This window comes from Anabrus simplex, chromosome 1 (genome assembly GCF_040414725.1).
Source record: "Anabrus simplex isolate iqAnaSimp1 chromosome 1, ASM4041472v1, whole genome shotgun sequence".
In the NCBI taxonomy this organism is placed as follows: Eukaryota; Metazoa; Arthropoda; class Insecta; order Orthoptera; family Tettigoniidae; genus Anabrus; species Anabrus simplex.
Window position 1 is genome coordinate 709,699,889 of NC_090265.1, and position 24,316 is coordinate 709,724,204.

General features: G+C 39.1%; 1 protein-coding gene across 3 annotated transcripts in view; it reads right to left on the reverse strand.

Annotated features, from left to right (window-relative positions):
- The window catches only part of eIF5B (eukaryotic translation initiation factor 5B), a 501,408-nt gene that overhangs the window by 386,953 nt on the left and 90,139 nt on the right, over positions 1 to 24,316 (reverse strand). For all 3 annotated transcript variants that reach the window (XM_067136000.2, XM_068225162.1, XM_067136001.2), the window contains exons 8-10: positions 16,709 to 16,861; positions 13,932 to 14,134; positions 9,226 to 9,310 (exon numbers count right to left, since the gene is read on the reverse strand). In XM_067136000.2, coding sequence (XP_066992101.2) covers positions 9,226 to 9,310; positions 13,932 to 14,134; positions 16,709 to 16,861 — 441 coding nt within the window. The remainder of the gene's footprint in view (positions 1 to 9,225; positions 9,311 to 13,931; positions 14,135 to 16,708; positions 16,862 to 24,316) is intronic.

Sequence of the window (24,316 nt, forward strand, 5' to 3'; positions counted from 1 at the left end):
TGATAATAATTTTTATGATTCAACTCTATTACCTGAATATGGACACAAGTTTTGTAGAAGTGTGTCAGCATCTTCATCTAAGTAACTTAGAGTTTCTCGTGTGTAAAGTCGTCATACGAAATCGAATTGTAATTTCAGATCATGTACGTTTGAATATAAGTTGAGAGGGTTATCTTAAAACTCAAGTCTTGGAAATGATTCCATTCCTTTGGATCAAAACCAGTTAACATGGAAACAAGACGAGAGATAATATTAAGCCGAGACATGAAAACCGGAAGATGGGTTGGATCTTCCAGAATCCAAATGTGTTAGTTAAGAATCGTGTACGCGTAGGACTTGGTACGTGATATTATATTTTTAAATTCGTGACATCCCGGGGTGGATTACAAGTGTATGGCAATGTTAAATGGGACATTATAATATATTTTACGATTGGCAATGTGTTAGTCCCATGTCTTCGAGAGAAAATGAGTTGTATTGTATAATGGACATATTAGAATATTCTTCGAGAGTAAAATCATGCTATGATTATTGGAGATATTTATGCAAATTGCAGCTGAGCATTGAGATACTTAGAATCTTTGCGTGATATTTGATAATTATAGACTGTGCGTATTTGATTTTGGACTATGTCTCCGGTATATTTGTGTCCAGTAATATTATATTCAGAATACTCCGAGAGTTATTGTCACTTCAATTTTCACGTATATTCATGATGGTTATGGACCATTCTTCAAGATTCCCGAACATTCAATGACTTTCATCCGGGTCATTTACTTAGATTTAAATGACGCCGTTATTCATCAAACAAAGCTATGAAAATGTGATTGCATTTGAAGGTAATGGTCATCTCGCGTGTTGCCAAATGTTGTAGATATTGTGTTGGAGTAGAATTGTAATCATGGTGTACGATAGTTATAGTGTGTTCATCACATATTTTTATTATATCTCATGTGTTATATTGCGGATTAGGCAGTGTCATTTTCTTTCATATTTCAGTGTCTATGAATTATAATGTGGCGTTATCTGGAGTAAGATTTTATTAGAGTTAGGTAGACCATTTGAAGTGGCATTTCGAACTTTCATTTATTTACAGTATTTAATTTATTTAATCCATAAGGGAATTGTCAAATGAACAGATACTTATTTCATTGCGTTAAGTTTAATGGAAAATTATTGCTTCAAATTATGTACATAACCAGTCACAGTAAATTCAGACTTTGAGCAAATTACTGTAATTTGGTATAATTGTCACACAAAGTCTAATTTTTCTCTCTTTTTTCTAATATTTCAGACTGGATCATCAGAACCCAGATCTTTCACAGTTAATTAAATAAAATTGTTTGCTTAAAGAATGATCAAAAACAAGATATAATTCTGAATTTGTTAGGGCAGGTAGGACATAGATTAATGTACCACCCCATTTGATTTATTTTTATGTACTTCAAGAACAGCACTTAATTTTCTTATTAACAATCATTTCTATAATCACAGTTAAAAGGATGACAACACAATTATATTGATTTTATGTTAAATAAACCATGCCGATATTTGAATTTTATTCCATATTTTCTGTATTACATGCCACAGCATTAATGACTTTCCCTTCGTTATTTCACTCAGGCTTGCTAAATCCTAACTGAGCACCCCTGAGCTGTCTTATTGCTCTGCCATTGATGTCTATGCTAACGGGTGCAATATAAAGTAAATACAGTCAGTTTTAATTACTCTTATATCATGTCATTTGTTTCATCTCATTAATTTCTCTGATGAGGTTGACATCAGGAAGGGCATCCGGTCGTAAAAATTTGCTGCGAAGATTCGTCTCACTTCATACTTGACCCCGTAGAGAAAAGGGATAAGGGTATCATATTATGCAATATTAATATAAAAGAACATAATGGCAGTCATTTGTGTCTGTCAGTTAAGCAGCAGGCCTACCACACAGTACACATGATCACTGCTTTCATTTGAATTATCGTCGTCTCGTGCCGCCAACTTCCCTGCTACTGGCATGCCGTCATTCCAAATGATATCATCTTCACAGCAATTGAAAGTATTCGAGATCCCATCATTTTGAAACTTAAAAAATAGTTTCATTCCTGATCATAGAGTCCAAACAGTGAGAATCTATTCCCAAATGGTTTCTGGAGATAGTCTTCGTTATTCCCAGTTGGTGTATGTGTACAGAGATGCCAACTTTCAAGAAAGGCAATTAGTAATGCAGCCGTCAGGGCGACGGCGCGATCGTAGAATTTTTTTTCGATTTCCCACTAACTTACACATCATTGAAAAATCAATGAACAATATATAATTCAACCAGATGTAACTTATTCAAAGACTAGCATATAAACAGTGTATGATTCTTACCTGCTAGAGGAACAGGTGATCTGCAGTACATATATGAGTGGAGGTTGAAGGATCATTTCTTTTGTTGAGTACTGTAGTTGCCCCCTTACCAGCTTGTAGTTCCTGTTTCATAAAGGTACACTGGTGACAAGCTTTTTCTTTTAATATCATGTGCATCCTCTGCACTAACAGAGCACTTAACAGTTCGGTGTTCATATTAGCATGGAATTCTGTCTTGTTCATCCTCACCAAACCAAAAACTCTTTCCACTGCAGCATTGCTATGGGGTGCTAAAAGAATAGCCATCATTAGCTTACTCAGTGAAGGGTACTTCCTTATACCTGAAGCATCAGTGATCTTCGATATTTCGAACCAAGGTCTGTTGGCCCTTTCATCCTTTACATTACATGTACCATCAAGTAAATTAGTATCAGACTCCTTGTCAAAAGGGAATCCATCAAATTGGAAACGACTGAACTTGGTTTCCAAAGAATCAATTTCTTCTGATGATTGAATTTTAGGAAACCGGTCAATCAAATTCTACTGATAAAAAAATCTTGGATTTCCTCTGGAAAACATCAGCAACTTTAGCATGCTCCAGAAACTTATCCCTAATTGGCCATTTGTTGACAATGTACTCACATGTTTTTGTATAGAACAGTCTCACATTGGAATAAAAGTTTTTCAATGTAGTTTAATCTAGAGCAGGGCCTCTCAAACACCCAAAATCTCATGCGTGCAAACAGCGGCGCAAGGTTCCTGTGCACAGTGCATCGGTCCCGCTCGGCTCAGCTCGGACCAACGCTTTGTCTCTGGGCTACTCGGCTAAGCTCGGCTCGGATTTGGAGCGCTATGGAGCAAGTGAGGAAGACAAGGGGAGCGAGCGAGACAGGCGTGGGGAAAGACAGAGAGACAGCGCTATTGCTCCAAATCAAGGAGTGGGGGTCTGCAGTCTGGTCAATCAAGCGAAGTTGTCTTTTGCACCGTGCACAATGCATGCACCAGGCGCAAGCACCCTGAGAGGCCCTGATCTAGAGAAACTGCCCTTATGTAAGCCCTTGTGTTTTCCCCAATTACCAACTCACTGTCACTTTCTGTAACTTAGCAGAACTAAAGTTCACATCAAGTAAATTAGTATCAGACTCTGGAACAGAGGATGCTCTCACAAAGAGAACAATAAAATCACTGAAAAATTCATTGAACTTTGAATGATGTTTAAGAAGAAGCGGTGTCTCTTGTTGGAGGAATAGGTACATTTAAGGCGTTGAAAAGTGGAAGAACAGTGCTAAGAAACAAAAGGTAAAGTTCAGTAGACTGATTTTCAAATTGTCCCTTAACTTTCAGAAATTTTGAGCTGGACTTGTCAGAATCTGATTCACAGAAGAGCATTTTTGAAGGGTTCCACTGTTCTAACACCCTTGATACACACTGTAGAAGAGATAACCACCTGGTAGAAATATATTTCAAAATTTTGTGAGGCTTTTCACCAAAGACTACCGCCATACCTTTAAAGCATTTTGCCTCGAACTCTAGTAATAAACATCAATTAAAAACTGTTCAATATTAACATTTACAAGAGCACTGCATCCCTTTTGAGCAGCTAAGTGCACAAGAGACAAGTACAGCCTTGCACAAGAATATTAGGATTTTCTTTACAAATGAAGGAGCTCACACCTTTGGAAACACCAGTCATAGTACTTGAATTAACACATGCAAAACCTACGCAGTTAACCCACAGAATCCCCCTCTTCTTCAGTTCATCATCCAAAATATTGAATATTCCTTTGCCTGTATTGTCGCTGGATTCTCGAATTGTAAGAATTATCGTTGAAATTTGCGTAGATCCCTCATCGAAAATCATCACAACTAATGGGTAGAGCTTTTTGTCATTCATATCGTTACTGCCGTCTGTTGCCAGGGCAAAGGGCTGGGACTTGATTAACTCTATTACCTTTCTCTCAACTGTAGAAGCTACAGTTTTAAATAGCGCTCCCGTTTTTGTTCTCGCACAACCATACTTCAAAGCTATTTTTGAATCGGGAAACATTTTCTTGAACAAACGTCCCCCATGGACACTGCAGGCTAGATGTAAGTTGTGTTCAATAAGAAAAGTTGTAAACAACAACTCCGTGTTTGTTACTGAGCTTTCATCTTCCGAGGATTTAGCAAAAATGGTTAAATTCTTGTTTGTGTCCCTCAGCTTAACTGTATCTGTATGAATTATGCTAGCCACACACACTACAAAACACGTGTGAAAGAGATTGAGGAACGCAGTAAACAGGGCCATTCTTTCGAGTATTCCTTCCTAAATTTTTGAACTATTTTTGATTTCTTACTAGCGTCACTGGTCATGGTAACTTTACCACATGTATTTTCCTGCACAATAAATCGCTTCGTTGTTTATTTCAAACTGTTTGCATTTCATAATACGCGATTAGCATATATCCTAAATTTGGCAACCAAAATCGCAATAAACACTTCTTCAACAGTCAAGCACACAGTATTCACAATGAAATGGAGTTTGCCATCACCGCCACCACTTTGCCGCCAAAACACTCAGTACTTGCATGGAAGTCTGATCATATGACGAACAAAGACAACAACTCAGCCACTTCATGTAAAAGTACAATTTTATGGAAAACTGTTAGTTATGAAGAAAATGCATACGCATGTTTTTCTGGGATATTTAATTCTAAATCCTATATATATATGCTCTCTTTTTGAGGAGGCTTATAGCATGAATCCAAGAGTACTTGCACATTGAGTGTGGTGCAGTTAGGTGGTTTAGGATGAACATCATTATTTGTATCCTTTAGTGGTGCAAGCCCAAGAATTATTATACTGACTCACTCTTTGAGAGAGAGTTTATTAAGGCAGAAGGCAATAAAATGAAAGAAAATGTGGACCAAACAAAAAAGAGAAAACATTGTCTAATTTGTTAAAAGTAACGTTCCCTGGCTATAGGATCTGACACTGTAATACACCATCTATCAAAAAGTAATTGGGCACCTGTCCACGATGTCTGTTCGGTGGTTTCCCCCCTTAACCTCGTAGTGCCACCTCTAGAGGCCGTATAAGCAGCCACCTTATCCGACATGCTCTTGACTAGTGTGTGAAGGACATCCATCCACTAGGATTCATCGCCACTCTATTTGCAACCAATCCGAGAGTTGGCCAGGGGATTTTGGCCACTACTCCTCAGACCTCGCCCGCTGGTCCAACTCATCCCAAAAGATGTTCTACTGGATTGAGGTCAAAACCTGGAGTCCAATCTGCGAACATTGTTGTCAGTGTACCATTGCATAGCAGCTCCATAAACAAAGCATGGTCATCCTGGAAGTAACAAGAGTCAATTCCATAAAAATGACAAAATATTGAGAGCATTCCATTACCTGAATGTTACAATAGGCCTGTATTAATGCTACCGTGGACAAATACTAGCGGTCCCACGCTAAAGTATGAGAAGGAGTCTCACACCATCACCACTAAGTTTTCTGGTTGGCACTATACACTCCAGCAGAAGCCGTACCCCCCCCCCCGGTAGACCCTACACCATTACACATCCATCAGACTGATACAATGTGAATCTCGACTCTTCACTTCACAGAACTAATTTCCACTGCTCCAATGTCCAGCTGTGATGGTCCAACCACCACCCGAGTAACCAAGCTTTATTGTCTTCCGTAATATGGGGCTTATGTGCTGTTGCTCATCCAGAATATCCGAGTTTTGGTGGGCGCAGTGTTCCACTTGAAACAGATAGTTCTGTTGCTGCATGAAACTTGTGTCGGGTAGTAGCCATCGGTTGTGCCAAATTTTCACAACTTCATGTTTCAGGATTCTCAATTTCTGTTGGTCAAAACTTAAGGTCTCCCAGAACATGCACCACTGTCACAATCCCCATCTATCTTCCACTTACACAGGATGGTTGCTAATGTTGATCTGGGCCTTTTTAACTTCACTGCATTCTCCCTACTAGACAGCCCAGTCATGTCCTTATTGAAGTCCAATAGCTCTATACCTTGTGCCATCTCCTTTTCAACTGGTTCTCATACATCCTGAAGCATATGTCAGCCCCATACGTCAGCTAACATACTAAATTACCAACCATCATGGGTACCCAATTACTTTTTGGTAGATAGTATATTAATGTAGAGAGTGAAGACAGACAGGTTGATAAGAGTAAGTTATTATTGGACTGTTCACTGTTATTACCAATAGTGCTCAAAACTTAATCCCTTGATGCCGACCTCCATATGTCATATAGACCTCCCTTTCTTCACATGCTGCTTACCTCCATGCATGGTATAGACCCCTGTACGCCTAAATTTATTTTGTTCTAGCTTGTAAAGTTTTAAAGTTGTTCAGATGGAAATGATATATCTGTGAAGGTGAAGGTCTCTACCTTCCTCATATGTATGAATTAGCCAAAATCAGTTTTTCATTCTTTCTTACATACATACATACATACATACATACATACATACATACATACATACATTATCATTTAGACTGTTATGTCTTTCAGCGTTCAGTCTGCAAGCCTCTGTGAATTTACTAAACGTCGCCACAATCCCCGATTTGCAACTAGTGTTGTGGCCTCATTTAGTTCTATACCTCTTATCTTTAAATCGTTAAAAACTGAGTCTAACCATCGTCGTCTTGGTCTCCCTCTACTTCTCTAACCCACCATAACAGAATCTATTATTCTCCTAGGTAAGCTATCCTCCATTCACCTCACAACACCCCACCACCGAAGCCGGTTTATGCGTACAGCTTCATCCATCAAATTCATTCCTAAATTAGCCTTTATCTCCTCATTCCGAGTACCCTCCTGCCATTGTTCCCACCTGTTTGTACCAGCAATCATTCTTGCTACTTTCATGTCTGTTACTTCTAACTTATGAATAAGATATCCTGAGTCCACCCAGCTTTTGCTCCCGTAAAGCAAAGTTGGTCTGAAAACAGACCGATGTAAAGATAGTTTTGTCTGGGAGCTGACTTCCTTCTTACAGAATACTGCTGATCGCAACTGCGAGCTCACTGCATTAGCTCTACAACACCTTAAAGTGTTTGAAACAGTCTGACTTCTGTCCGCTTAAGATCATTTAGGCTAAAATTTCTGCTGCATTCTAGCAGATGTATGTATCATTACAGGATGTTTCCTTATGTAGATTAATAATATAAATTGCCATCTCTTCACTGATATGAATGTTGACGTCATCTGGTGAGAATTCCTATAATTCTTTCAACACCTTGAAACCTCTTACAACTCGTAATTACTTGAATTACTGTCACTTTGAAAAATTATATTGCGTGGGGCAGAACGATGGTGTGGTACAGTTTGAATGAAAGAGGAGTGACAAAGTTTTAATCAGACTAAACAGCACTACACCAGACAGAACTGAGCAAAGCAAGAGTGGAAGCGTAACATAAGGAACGGGAAGGCATGGTGCGTGCGGCCAAGTAATTGACGGCAAAACATGCCAAATTATACGCCCTCTTTCTTGAGAACTAATCATCCCATTAATCTGGAATTTGTGCTAAATGAACCTTTGAACTATTGTCCCGGTCCTTCTTTTCGAAGTTCCCGAGGCAACAATTACCCTAGTTTTCATTGCATTGTGAAGCAACCCAGGCAAATACACGAATGCCACTTTCATTCCATACAAAATGTGGAAGGTCTCTTCTCCATTATCACACTATAAGGTAAATATTAAGTTAAAGAATGTAAACTACATTCTTGTGAGTTTCTACTATAAACATTTGAAAATAATTTGAGCTAAACTGTAGTAACAGTGAATTTTTAAAGAGATCGCTGCATTCTCTTAGTGCACACATCTGAATCACCTCAGTCCACTAGGTAAAGCAGCACTCAAATGTTCCCTGTCGCTGAGGGGTTAATAGAGTCCTACTCAGCAGGAACTGCTAGTTATCAATAAATTTTAAATAATGGACCGAGCCATTTTTACATTAACAAATCTGCATCATAGGAGGGTTGACTGATTTCACAACCAGCAACATAAAATGCTAACGAATATTGGTGGTAAAACCATATACCAAAGGATACAAAGGAAATGCCAAGCCCAAACACCTAACATTGCCCCGCCAAGACAATGGGAACTGGCATTTCAGTAACATGCATTTGCAGACCGTGTCTAGCTTGTCCTGGCAGGTCTCACCAGTGACTTACAGATCTCTGCTTTCAGTTTAGCTGGCATTTGTTTGCTATACAGTATCCTGGACACAGATAGAGACTTCATCCACCCCACAATGATTCAATGTTTCACGTCAGCATCTGCCATCGCTATGGGTGTTAATCACAGAACCCAGGTATTTAAATTCATTAACAATTCTCAGGGGCTCACCAGCATGAAGAATTGTACGTACGCCTAGTGGGCCAATATGTGATAAATTTGTGATGTCAGTGAACATGTTGTTCTCAGTTTTTGTCCTCTTCACTCTCAGTTCACTGGTTTCAAGTGCCAGTCTCACCCTTTCTGAAACTTACACCACTTGATCTCTCAATTCACAAATCAGGACCAACTGATCTGCATACAAAATGCTCTATGGAAGATCTTTCATTGAATGTGTGGTCAGATACTGAGTAACCAAACTGCATAACAATGTGCTGAGCACCAAGCCTGAACTCCTACATCCACTCCAATACTGCTCTTAATCTCTCTTGTTGGAGTAGCATAACTTCTTTCGATGACACCAGCCACTCAGGAATCTTTTAGTTCCTCAGTCCACTACAAACAAATTCCCTCGGAACAGGGTAATAAGTTTCTTTTCCATCCCTAGTTTTGAATATATAATTTTGATAAGGAACTTAAGTCACCTGACAGTAAAAGCTGTATTTTGATTACCACATACCGGTATCGACATGACCCAGGACACAGACTACAGCCGCTCGTAAAACATCCAACGTTCTGTTCTTTTCAGCATCTTCTCTTCTTTTCTGAAATCAAACAAATTTTGGACATGTTTAGTTTGTTAGAACATAACCTACAGCTTCAAGGAAATGACAGAAAAGTCATTGTGAAATAAAAATACAGAGGTAAATAATTAATATCTTTTGTATTTAGAGACTGATCATATCACTTTTCTAAGAAATGTAGATCAATTTTTCACATCACTGTACCCAGTGCTTCAAGTGGTGTAACAAACTGTTTTATGCATATTATCTCATTTCTGGATATTTCATATACTGTATAGTGGAACTTGTACAAGTTAAATTATCTGAGTTACTATTGACAGGGACAACATAATAACACATCATTTTTAAATCATCAAACTTTGCTGATTTTTCAAGTATGAGTAAGAAAATAACGTAGTCCACTGTAACGAGTATGGCATATAACGAGAACCCTGTTATAAAGACAGTTTTGTCCGTTCCTTCAAAATTCCTACATTAAACTTCGTATTATCCTTCGGTTAAAGCGAGAGCCCTATCACTGATGCATCCGTTATTAAGTCCGCCTCCACAGCTAAATGGTTAGCGTGCTCGCCTTTGGTCACAGGGGTCCTCGGTTCGATTCCTGGCAGGGTTGGGAAATTTAAAAATCATTGGTTAATTTTGCTGGCAAGGGGGCTGGGTGTATGTGTCATCATCATTTTATCCTCATCACGACGAACAGGTCGCCTACGGGCGTCAAATCAAAAGACCTGTATCTGGCAAGCCAAACTTGTCCTCGGACACTCCCAGCACTAAAAGCAATACGCCATTTCATTTCATCCGTTATTACGAGCGATTAAGTGTGCACGATTTTTTCCGTTACTGACATTTGTGCACCTAGCAATTATATTGCATGCAAAATTCTAAGTTCCCATGGAGGGAATTAGATATTTTTCACCAACAGAGCATGTCAAAAACAGATCAAATGTAAGGCTTTTCAGGCGTTTGCTCTATTAACCAGCGTTTCATCTTAGGTCTGACACTAGACTCATCAGAGTGGGATGTGTCAGTCCCTACCCACTGACGCTGGGGCGTATGCAGGTGAACTTATCAGAAGCCCATTATACGAGGCACAGTCTGATAACTGCATACGGGAGTCCACACCCACACTATGGCACTGTTACAGTGAAATTGTAACAGTTATGACAGGTAACTTGCTGAGCTACGACAGCTCATTAGCGTAGCTCAGAGGTGGAGAATGTCACCTGTGGTAGGTCGGTAAACTGGAAATTATCATTGTATTTCGAAAAGTTATCTTATCTAAGTACATGTAAACTATTCACCTTTTATTTTGGGAAGCCTCAAGAAGGGACTCTGGGGCTGAAGAACTTTTGAGAATTGTCAATTATGCAATTGCTTGATGTGTTATTTTTGCCATTTTATTTTTCTGGATGGATCGAGAAATTATTTGTCTATTATTTGGAACTGTAAATGAGCATTGCAAAAATTATTTTCGAAGTGATCTTTGTATTTAAATTTCATGTAGTTGTGTTTTATTGAATTTTGAAAAGGTTGCGTATCATTTAAATTAATTTCAAGAAGCTTCAAGAAAAGACATTACGTCATTTTAATCTGTTCGAAAAACTAATCAATTGTGTGTGATATTTAAAATTATCAATATTTAGGCCTATGAAGAAAATGGACTTTGAATTGCACACCAGATTTCAAAAATGTCACGAGTACAAGTGCAGATCCATAACCCATCAAAATTTGCCATTACGCCTCAGGCTTTACCTGGTCTATAAATATGGTAGGCAAGTTTCACCCAATGAGACTATCCCAGTCCTCATAGAACCCTCCTAGCAAGTATAGGAATACATGGGTAAATATACGTGACAAGGGAACAGAAAGCAGCACGATGGAAATGCTAAACAGACAAACCAGGAACATTTTCAAACAGATTAAGAGACCCCATAACCTCTAATCTGATTTGGAGAATTTAGTAACTGGCTGCGAACCGCCCCAAATAGTCCCATACCTACTTGGAAAGGAACCCAGGTACAGTAGAAGACCGAACACACGTCCATGACCAGAAATTGATATATACACTGAGCCAAACCGCAACGTACAAGATAATTTTAAACGATCACACACACAGAATAATACCGAATAGAGACACAGCAAGTGACAAGATATAAATTTTGAAAATAGTTAGCCAAAAAACAAAATTTTACAAAACACAAAACACTCAAAAGACCGACGAAAAATTCCTCACTATGCTCACAGGAACAACTGATGCCTTGGGTGCAGCGATCTTCTGGGTAGGTGTTCCAGTTGAAAATGAGGAACCTGGCAGACTCTGTGCTATCAAGCTGAAGTCTAGTGTCTTGGTCGGTGCATTCAGAGAATTAAACTTACGGCATCTTCCTGGTAGGGAAAACCATCCAGGGTCTTGATCTATCGGATCTTTTTCTCACTCGGATAGGTCGGACAGTTCCGATCTCAAGGAGAATGAAGACCAGAGCAGTTAGTGCACTTGTACGGAGTTGTGCACTCCTATGTTCCGTGAGCTACTCTTCCACATGTACCACACACAGACTGTTCGAGCAACGAGATACCATGTGTCCGAATCTCTGCCGTTCATAGCATTGCATGGAGGTGGGATGTATGGCCTCACATCGCAACGATAGGTTGTTTCTTACCTTGACTTTCTCTGGCAACAATAACAATTTGAAGGAGACTATGAATGCACCCGTGGCAACGTCTTCACCATTGACTTTGCGTGTGATGCGCCGGACGTGTGTCACGCCACGGTGCTTCATGTCTTCCATGAATTCATCGTCAGTTTTCAGAACAAGATCACCGTGGAAAATAACTCCATGAACCAGATTCAAGGTTTTGTGCTCTTCTACTTTGACGGGGATTTCGCCAAAGTGGTCGCACTTAAGCTACCGATCTGCCTGGAGCACAGTGCTCGTCTTCAGAAGCAAACCACCATTGCGCATTTTCTTCAGATCCTCAAGTTCACCGTATACACCTTCGATGTTATGACTAAACAGAATCGATTTGACCAGCTTGAAATCATGCCCATACGTTCTGGTAGCAACCAGGAACCTAGGGAAGCTGGAACCCAGATTAATACGCTGCGCTTGTTCCCAAGGGGTTGCCCCCTATAGAGAATCGAAAGTTAAAGACTTGGGTAGCGAACTACCCGAGGTGGCAGGCGGAAGTTGTTTCGACGCCATGCCCGAAATCATCCTCCCTGAATGCCACCCACTCCGATTAGGGGTCTCTAGCCGAACCAAGCAGCCAAGGCAATACCCATCTGGTCACAGCCGGTACTGCCCGGGGTCCGATGTTGGACGATGCCTAATACGGGAAGACTGAGGCAATGAGCACTAGGACTCCCTTCCCCCAGTCACCCGCAATAGCATGTACCCCATAGCATGTACAGAGTACTAAATACAGGTAAAAATAAAAAAATAAAATTAATAATAATATGTCCTTCTGGCATTCGGCTGTGCGGGGACCTGTGTTGTCAGGCGGATACTATTGCCCAGGTACATGACACTCCCACCGGCCATTTCCTGGGTGGTTACTGACACGGGCTTTCGAGCATAGTCACACATGTAGGAGGTCCATCTCCGAGTAGCACGCACATCAAAAATTTTTAAATGGTCTACAACTGACCCTCGGAAAAACAATAAAAAATAAAGAGGGGACCAAGGCCACATGACCCTTTTAGTCGCCTTCTACGACAGGCAGGGATTACCTGTGGATGTATTCAGCCTCTCCCATCCACAGGAGGTCCAACACATTATACCAAACCGCAATCCATGTCAGCGCCTAGGTCATCCCTTTTAGTCGCCTCTTACGACAAGTAGGGGATACCGTGGGTGTATTCTTCGTCTGCATCCCCCACCCACAGGGTGTTATCCTTTGATTTAGTGTGTTAATTGTCAGTTACTCTGCCGTTTATTTGTTTTGTTTTATTTGAAATTGTATGTTTTCATTAGTTAATTTTTAATACATTTGAGCTTAAGGGTGGTCGCCGCGCGTTTCTCTTTTCCCACAATGAGATACGATCTCATGACCTCATTAGGGTTCCTTTCACGTTCCACAATCCTTCCGTAGTTGTCGTCGTTAGACCTGTAAGTTTAAAAGTTGTCGCACTGCAAACATGGCGTTAAATATTTGTTTTTATTCCAATATTATTTTCCTTCCTTTTACTTTATTTTATTATTATTATATGTAGACACCTGCTGCTGCTACAAAAATGACTTAAAGATGTATTTTAACTTTCCTGACTTATTTATCTAGCTACTCACAATGCAATATTCACAAATTAAAGATCTAGATGCTAATCAGCAGCACTTCAACAACTTTCACTCACATCTGCCTGATTTATGGCAAACTAGTTGAGACAACGTACAAAATGGATACATACTAGTCTTGATTACACATTAATATAGTTCTATTTTATGGTGTAGAGTTTTACTAATGTTTGTTTCCATCACATTCTATCTAACAATACGGACATATTTCTCTATAATCCAAATCTTGACTCTTTATTATATTTACAAATACTCCCAGTTTGCAAGAAAATATCCTTACATCATATCATTAAGGGAAGTGGTCAACTGTTTTACCATTTTTATGGACAATTTTGGTTCCCAAGCCTCACCTGTATCCTGGCTAACGCTCTCTCCCGTTTCCTCTCTGCATCTGTTTTATGTTCATCTTCACTTTCAGATTCTTCCTCGCTACTTTCTTCTTCTGAATCTGATTCCTCTTTGGATGTCTCCTCATCATCATCCTCATCCTCCTGACCCTTTTGTTGAGATGGTTGTCCTGGCACAGCATCCCCCTTTGACATCTCAGACTTATCTGTACAAACAACAATTGTGATCAGTCTTCAATTTTTATAACAAAAATTGTACAAAATAATTGTAAGACTTTCCTCTTCATATTCAGATAACACACTACACTACCAAACACCACAGAAACACGCAACAGTGATTACATATAGGGTTGACGACAGGAAGGGAATCCGGCCATAAAACAGGGCCAAATCCACATGTGCGACACAGTTCACACCTGGGAACCCACAGATGTGGAATAAGCAGTAGAAGAAGGAGAAGAAGAAGAGTACAAAATTATTGTAAGAAATCCATAGGAACACTTGTAGTAGGTAAAAGGGTTTACATAGAAAGATTTTATATACCCAACTAACAACTAACTGACTTGTGGTTTTGTTTTGTTTTTTATGTCACACTGACACAGATAGGTCTTATGGAGATGAGGGATAGGAATGGGAAGGAATTGTCTGTGACTTTGATTAAGGTGAATTTTTAAAATAATTTGCTTTACATCGTACTGATGCAGATAGGTCTTATGGCGACGATGGTATAGGAAAGGTTTAGGAGTGGGATGGAAGCGGCCATGGTCTTAATAACGTACAGCCTCAGTATCTGCCTTGTGTGAAATGGGAAACCACTGGAAAACGTCTTCAGGTCTGCCAGCAGTGGGGTTCGGACCCACTATATCCTGAATACATGCTGACAGCTATGTGACCAAAACCATCTGCCATCTAATAGAAGGAAATGTTTCGTAGTAGTAGAGACCAACCTGATTCCCTTCCTGATGGTTCATTTTCATTATCTAACCTCATTTGCCCCTTAGCACTCACACAGCAGGGCTGCTCCGAAATTGGAATTTTATCGCATAGATCCTTATGTCAAGGCACACCCAACAACAAAACTTTCTGGCTATAACTCTGTTGTTAGGTTACATCTGCCAAAACTGGCACTACAGTATGCTTCTGTCATTGTTGAAGAATTTTGGGAATGCTTCAAGGGTTATTTTCTCTTTGATAACAGGCCCTGAAGAGAGTTATCTCTGGTCATGCATGTTTGTAAACATCTACTGTCTACCAACATGGCGACTTTTGAAGATCGTGAGAAAGCAAATGAAATTCTAATATGAATGTAATGCTGATTTTAATGACAGTGAAAATAAGTTTGATCTGAGTGCTGAAGAAGGTACGGCACAATCAGATTGTGACAGTTCATACGTTGATGAAGAAGCCGTTACCAGAAATAACAGTGCTTATACTTTGAATGACGGTTGGAGAGAATACTGCAATTTGGATATGAACTTCAAACGCATCCCTTTCAGAGCTACATCTGGTTACAAACCACCACAAGGAAATAAACTCACCCTGATTCACACAATGTCACTACTAATCACAAACCTATTGTGTACCTAACATAGTGGTACTATGTGCAAGTAAAAGCAACCCGTGGTGTTCCCTGCATGGCAGTACTAATTACAAGTAGTCTCATGGTTCTAATTCGATCATCTCTCAGTTGCCCCTTTTAGTTGCCTCTTACGACAGGCAGGGGATACCATGGGTGTATTCTTCGCCTGTGTCCTCCACCCACAGGGGAATGTGTGCTGGTCCGCGAGAGCAATTTTATTGTGCCCAAGTCCACCAGCAAGCCGGTTAGGACCCCCCTATCCGCCGCCTGGTACGTGCCACGTGGGAGTATCACCTCTCCTCCTGCTACGCCAGCGTAGTAGGTTCATGGAGTTTAAAATAACACAAGGATGAAAAACGTATACAACATCAGTGATACATAAAAAACTTAATGAGATAAAATACAATCAGCAATTGCAGTAAAAATCCATGTTTAGAATGTTCATAGCTTCAATCTTGTAATACGAATCTAGTTGTAACAGGTGTAGGTCCAACCGTGCTTACCACAACTATTGATTCATTAATTGTAATATAAAGAGAAGCAGGAGGGAAGGATGCCAAAGCAGATGATTGAGGCAAAATTTGAGGGAAAGAGAGCAATAGGGAGACCCAGAACAAGATGGATAGACTTGATCAAGTATATGAAGGTACCTGGAACAAAACAGAATTACGGAATAAACATCATGGAAGAGAGAGGATAATGTAGAAGTACCACAAATGCTGGACCTGGATATGGGGAAATGATAATGAAGATGTTTGCTCCCTTGAGACTGTAAATCTCAATTCCATGTAATAGATCAGTTCCAAACATCATGGGTAGCTGTGCAGAAAAGATCCGAGATCATTAGTTGTTCTTCCTTGGATTTTGATTATGGTCATTCTTTTCTAACATTTTCATAATGGGTAGAAGCATCAATGAAGCAGCACGCAGAAATAAAACAGTAGGTTAATTCTAAATGTTAAATTCTATGTAATATGGCATTAAATATCAGTATACACTTTTTACCACCTTTGCTCATGTATGCTACATCATAAAATCTCAAAGTTACAAAGTGCTAAATGTTGGATTATAAAACACTACAAACCACAGTCTCCTATCATAAGAAAGTGTTGATTATCTAATATGGCCTCTTCAAATCATATTTATGGATGGGCATACTGTAGATTTAGAAGTAACGGAATGCATGGGTTGTGCTGCTCACCTTCTTCCTCTTCCCCTTCCGAGGAATCAGCATCCCAGGTGTCCTTTACATCTTCTTCTTCTTCCTCGTCCTTCTTATGCTCCAAGCTGGCCTCTGTTGACAATGGGACCTGATCTACTATCTCCAGCTCCACCTTTTGCTCCACGTTGTTCTCTAACAATAAAAATAACCAGGAGTATAGATACAGCAATGAGAACAAAAGTACACCAAAAATATTTTAATTTATACAAAATTAAAATAACAATAATAATTGAAAGTGATGTTATTTGCAGATGTCACTGTGGTGTGGAGAGCAAATGGGGAGCAAATGGGGAGCAAGTACAAGGTCAACTGGACTTATTCAGCGAGTATATTGCTAGTTACGGAATGAAAAACGTGAAGAAGAGCTGACCAGAAGAAGCAAAAGCTACAAGTTCTCAGGAGCAGAACTGATGCAGGACACAGGGCTGCACAAGAAGATAGGTAAAGAATACAACAGGGAAATGCATTTTACCTTTGGGTGAGGATCTTGGTCTGGAAGAAAGAAGTACAAAGGAAGTATAAAGAGATGATGATACATAACATGTATTATTGCCCCACATTGACACGTGCAGCAGAGACCCAGACACTGATGAAGGAAGAGACACAAGAGTGAAATTCAGGCCAGTAAGATGAAATTTTTAAGTAGTAAGATTAGAAAGGTAAGAAAGGACACAGTAAAATATGAGGATGTCGGGAAGGAAATTTGAATATTTATTGAACCACCTATTCCATACATTCCACACTTTTTGTGGTTAGATTTTTACATAATACTACAGAGTTCTTAAGGTACATGTTTTGCCCTTTGTTTAATGGGCATCATCAGCCTAAATCTTAAAACAATTAGTTGTGGAGCCTATCTATTCTTACAATGTGATATTAGACTATTCGTGTTGTAACACTGTGGTGTTTTAAAACCAGCAATATGTAATATCTAAAAATATAGACAGATAATGAATTTGTTTAAAAGTATTGATAAATAACAATCTAAAATTATCTGACAAGCTAGCACTGCTGAAACAATAAGACGCACCTGACTTGCACCCTAATGAATAACTCACAATCTCTCATGTGATTGCATAACTCTGCAAGGTACATTGTATTCTCAAGTTCGTCTTTTATGGTCCAGCTGATCACCTTGAAAATTTAGCAGCAATTCCAAATAATATACGACCATATAACTTTCACTTATGTCAACTAAAGCTCCATTTAGTTTACGACTTGTTGACAACATTAGGAGTAATACCTCACAGCAAAGGTCTTATCCAGAAAGTTAAAATGCTTTACGAAGACTGCTGCAGTTGCGTACAGATAGGAAAAGGTAATTCCGATTGGTTCCAAACCACTAAAGGAGTGCAACAAGGCGGTACCCTTTCACCCTTACTTTTTATCACTGTCATGGATGAAGTCATGAAAGAAATTAAGCAGAAGAACAATATGGACATCAATGCATTTGCAGATGATGTGGTAATCTGGGGAAATACAGAGAAGGAAGTCCAAGAGAGGCTGAACACCTGGAATGAACATTTGAAAGCACACGGGTTAACAATAAATAAATTGAAAACTGTTACTATGTCTGTCAACAGGCAGAAGAAGAAAGGAAAAATAATGCTGGAAAGTACACAGCTGGAAACAGTAGACCAATATAAATATCTTGGGTGCATCATTTCAAGTGATAACAGAATACAGCAAGAGATTAACAACCGCAATCAAAAATCAGCTCAGTTTTACCATCAAGTTCGGAACCTCCTCTGGAACGAACAAGTTCCCTTAAGATCAAAGCAGATTCTATTCCAATTATACTTCACCCCCATACTAACATATGGCCTAGAAACCTGCACAACAACCCAACAAGTGGATAGCAAACTAGAAGCCGCAGAAATGAAGTTCCTATGTACTATGGTACAGAAGACAAAAAGGGACAGGGTAAGGAATGAAAGAATAAGGGAGGGAGCTGGTGTGTACCCATCCTTGAATGAAAAAGTGACAAGGGCCCGTTTGAAATGGTTTGGCCATGTCAAACGATTGGACGATGGAAGGACACACACTGTCGTGGCCGGAAAACGACCGGTAGGAAGACCTAGGAAGAGATGGCTGGACCAAGTGAAAGAGGACATAGGAACGAGAGGAGTCAGCTGGGATGTCGTCTTGAGAGAAGAGTGGTACATGGACAGACAGAAGTGGAGAGTGCTCGTAAACCACACCCGGGCAACTGGAGTGGAAAACTGATGATGATGATGATGATGATGATGATGACCTCACAGCACAGCCACTCGTGTTCTATGATGATGCGTAAATAGAACAGACATGGTCTCTCACTTTAAAAGTGTGTTAGTTTGCTCGCGGGTCGAATGTTCCCTCAGATGTTTGAACTTAGAGTACTGAAAGCCACACAAGTTTAACAGTCTATAAAATGAAGAAGATCCATTTTAGTTTCAGACACACATGTTTTTAAGACTAAGTGATAATTTTAGATTGTTATTTATCAATACTTTTAAACAAATTCAGTGTCAGTCTATATTTTTAGATGTTATGTATTGCTAGTTTGAAGACACCACAGTGTTACAACACTAATAGTCTATAGTCTAATATCACATTGTAAGAATAGATAGGCTCCACAACTAATTGTTTTAAGATTGAGTTAGGCTGATGATGCCCATTAAAAAAAGGGCGAAACATGTACCTTAGAACTCTGTAGTACTATGTAAAAATCTAACTACATAAATTGTGGAATGTATTGAATAGGTGGTTCAATAAATATTCCTGTAATATTCTTGATATAAATTCACTTTCAATACGGAACAATTATGAGAATAATAACGTGTAAGGAAATTGGAGTAAAAAAGTTTTCGACAGAATGGATAGAAATAAAATGAGATGGTTTGGACATTACAAGAGGATGGAAGAGAGAAGGATGTGAAAATGGATGGTGGAGAGTAAGACTGAAGGAAGAACAAGAAGTAGATCCAGACTAAAGTGGTTAACACTATGAGCCCAGACGAGTCAAGATATTGCTCCACTCATGGATCTAATTCGATCATACCTTGGTCGCCCCTTTTAATTGTCTCTTACAACAGGCAGGGGATACCATGGGTGTATTCTTCGCCTGTGTCCCCCACCCACATGGGGATATGTGTTTGGTCCGCGAGAGCTATTTTACTTCACCCAAGTTCCTGTACCAGCATGATTTAAACTCTCAGAAAAATAAAAAAAAATCACAGTTTTGTCAGTTTTTGCAGTATAAATTAACAAATTTATATACATATTCTAGAAAAAGTGGACTATCAGATGAAATCAATTCAAAAATGCGTACCTTCAAGATTGGAAATAAAATTAGGCAACAATATTGATATATTCTGGTATCCTTGTTCACGCACTTGAATTACTAATTCACTAAGAAAAGTTCGATAGTTTTCAGTCAGTGAACAACAGAATTACACATTGTTATTCCCAATACCTAGCTTTGGTATAGTAACACTCAAAACAATCTCCTATGCAAAGATCTATGTCATATTTACGGCAATATACGGTCGTCATTTTCTTCACAGCACGGCCGGTGTTGTGTTTGGACTTGTTGTAGCAAACCTTGCAGGTATGCTGCGAGTGTCCTTCCTTCCTCATGCCCACTGCAGTTATTCTGTGTAAAAAATAATCTCTACCTAGTAGTCCTCCCGTAGATGGTGCTCATGGTTCTTCAGTAATTTCAGCAGCAACACTACTCACCAAATCATCTGCCAAACATTCACAAATGTCAATAGGGGAAGAAAAAACAGGCATGTTCACAGGAGCAATATCTTGTTTCAATTGTGTTCCCGTGCTTCTCACCTCCCTTCGTCCTTTTGCAACTGGTTCTTATGGTGATGAGGGGCTGGTAGATTTGAATTTACTTCTTCACAATCACTTTCATAAAGATCAGAATCCGAATCGTTTACAAGTTCCATAATAATCTGTTCACATATCCGTGGGCTGTATGCATGCATAGGATTTCCTTTACTTGTACTGGGTTCGGGATCCATATCTCAATATATAGCATAAACTGACTACTTGAGAGATGAATGCAGACTTAACTCACTACACTTTCATTCTAAATCTGTTAAGTCATATAAACAATCATTAGAACACGCGCACATAAATTTGAGCTTAACGAACCAGAGCATGCGAGGAGCACATATGTCAGCAATTAGGTAAGATGAAGCTGAGCGCACATGACTATGAAACTTTGTCCCAAAGTTGCACCACCCATCACTATCGAATGATAACGCCATCTATCAGTAGTAAATGAGATCTATAACACGTTAAGACAAAAACTAATTCGATAACGTTAATAGCTTTCGAGTGACTGAATTTCAAATTTCGTGGTAGTAGTATGACTAACAGCGGCACTCGGGTGCACACCACGTGGTAGTAATATTACTACCGCCGGGCGCGTAGTGTTAAAGTTTACAATTTTCATGTTCTGTATTGATGACAACATAATTATTGTAGAAAATAATTTAATCTAATTTAACATCAATTTATTCTATCTTAATTTTTCACCAAATACCGCATAATCTCGAATACCACCCGCACTTTTCCCCAAAAATATTGGTTCTAAATCCTGAGTGCGGGTCGTATTCAAGCCGTTCATTCTCGTAAATATTTACTATGTTTACATGGAGTATTGAAATAGATTTGAATACGGTTACCTTACTCAATATACCACACGTAAACGGACATTCAGGTCTTATTGTGTTTTAGTTGCGTTCTAGAAAACAAGATTGATTTTTTTCCTCAATACGGTTACAGTGGCATGTAATTGCGAAATCTAAGGTAATGAAATACAGTAAATCAAAGAATATAGGTAAATATGAAAGCCACTGCTGCGGATGCTCGATCGTCATTTGTTTCACAAGTGTTGCTGGCATGCTGGGTGCACAAATAGCTGATCTTGCGGGATATCGTACTTTGCGAGAGTCAAGACTGTTGGTTACGGATGTCTACTTCGCTCACATTCGAGTTCCGTATCTGTCCCGTGAAAGTGCTGTCTCGATAGTAAGCGATGGATTCAAAACGGCGTCTGCGGTCATTTACTGTGCGCAAGTTGTAAGCAAAGCTGAAATATACGGAAATCGTGCTGTTGGCAGAAAGTACGATAGTGATGAATCGTGCATTCGTGACTCGCGGAAGAAGAAGGAAAAACTTCTAGAAAGTAATGGCGACAGCAGAGCGTTCCGCGGGCGGAGTGCAGTGTTTCCGGAAATTGAAGAACAACTCCACAAATTTGTGATAGAATAACGTGAGTTACAATATGGTGTTTCTGATGAATTGTGTCAAATGAAAGCACTGGAGATCCCAAAAGAACTCAAAACACAGGGTTTTACTGCAAGCCGCGGATGGATCCGAGAAAAGGATTGTGCATTTGGAGACGAACGTCTATTTCACGTCTCCCTGGGATGTATGAAGAAAAATTAACAGCTTTTCAGCGTCACATTATTCATTTGAGGAAGCAAAATTCTTATTTGCTACTGCAAATTGGGAATGCTGACCAGACACCTACCTATTTTTAAAGGCGTTGGAAAAATACAGTGGATACAAAGAGTTCTAAAAATGTAACCATCAGAACAGGTGGTAACGAAAAGCAACGATGCACGGTAATGTTGTGCGTATTAGTGGATGGAACCAAACTCCTTTCATATGTAGTCCTGAAAAGAAAAAACTTCTGAAAGAAAACTTACTTGATGGTTATGAATTTCATGTTTTTGGTCCGTATTGAACAATATATAAGTAATAATAATAATAATAATAATAATAACTTAAATGTTTCCACCTTTTCAATACAATATATTCACAAAATTACAAAATTATACGGTACTAGTTTCGACCCATCTAGGGGTCATCATCAGCCGTATTGGAGCAAAGATCATTTGTGGCGAAATCCTAAGACAATATTATTTTAAAGAATAACAAGTGAAATGAGATGTTATGGTAATAGTTAATAATACAAGGAATATACATAATAATAGGTTTTTAATAAAGAATAGAGTATAAATGGGGTGTTGTAAAAATTATAATCATGGAAATCAGTAAGTTCTTGTATTGAAATGAAATATGGCTTAGGAAGAGGGCTTAAGGTGGGGCTGAAGGGTGCGGGAGAAAGTGTAATTGTCTTGGAAAAGTACCTTTGATTAAATTTAGGATTGAGTTTAGGTTGGCTGCATTATTGTTTCTGAGGAAAGTGATAAATAGATCGAAGAGTATGTTGGGTTTCTCTGAGATTTCATTGAGATTGTGACTGGCATTAAAGTATTGGTCTAGGTGTATGTAGTAATTTTCCATTATGTTCAGTAAAGGGCCCTTGTTTGCTAATACGAGGATGTCCATGTCTTGTTCAATATTGGTGAAATTATGGTTATAATCTTGCATGTGTTGGCCGATGGCTGAAAACTTGTTGTATTTTATTGCGTTAGTGTGCTCGTGGTATCTGATAATGAAATTTCTCCCGGTTTGCCCGATGTAGGTTTTTTTACAGGTGGTACATTTGATCCTATAAACTCCTGATTTTAAAAAACTGCTGGTCTTGTTGATGTGTGAAGTATTGTATAAAACATTCATGTTCTTATTGTTGGTTTTGAAGGCTATTTTAACGCCTTGTTTCTTAAAGATGTTGGTTAACTTGTAGATATCATTGTTGAACGTGAAGGTGGAAAATGTTAGAGGTTTGGTTATTTCTTTTTTAAGGGTAGTTTTTGGGCGATGTTTGTGTTTATTGATTATGCTTTCTATAAAATGATTGCTGAAGCCGTTGAATTTTGCGATTCCGCGGATTGTGTTGAGTTCGTTTTTTAGATCTTTATTGGACATAGGTATGCTGAAGGCTCGGTGAACTAGGCTGTTGTATGTGGCTCGTTTGTGGGACTGGGGGTGCACTGAATCTTGGCGAATGGTGGAGGCTGTTTGAGTGGGTTTTCTGAAAATTTTATAACTGAAAGAATCTGAGTTTCTAGTGATGGTTAAATCTAGAAAGTTGATTTTTTGATTTGATTCGGATTCTAGTGTGAATTTGATATGAGGATCAATATTGTTGAGTCTTAAGAGGGTGGTGGGTGCGTTAATTGATTTCTCATTCATTATTACAAAGACATCGTCGACATATCTGGCCCAAAAGAGAATAACTTCTTCACTTTTGACAATGTCATATATCAACAAAATGGTTTGGCAATGGGGTCACCGGCCTCAGGTATCTTAGCAGAAATATACCTGGACTTCCTCGAATACACCAAAATTGACAACGAATTCGAAAACATTCTCTTTTGGGCCAGATATGTCGACGATGTCTTTGTAATAATGAATGAGAAATCAATTAACGCACCCACCACCCTCTTAAGACTCAATAATATTGATCCTCATATCAAATTCACACTAGAATCCGAATCAAATCAAAAAATCAACTTTCTAGATTTAACCATCACTAGAAACTCAGATTCTTTCAGTTATAAAATTTTCAGAAAACCCACTCAAACAGCCTCCACCATTCGCCAAGATTCAGTGCACCCCCAGTCCCACAAACGAGCCACATACAACAGCCTAGTTCACCGAGCCTTCAGCATACCT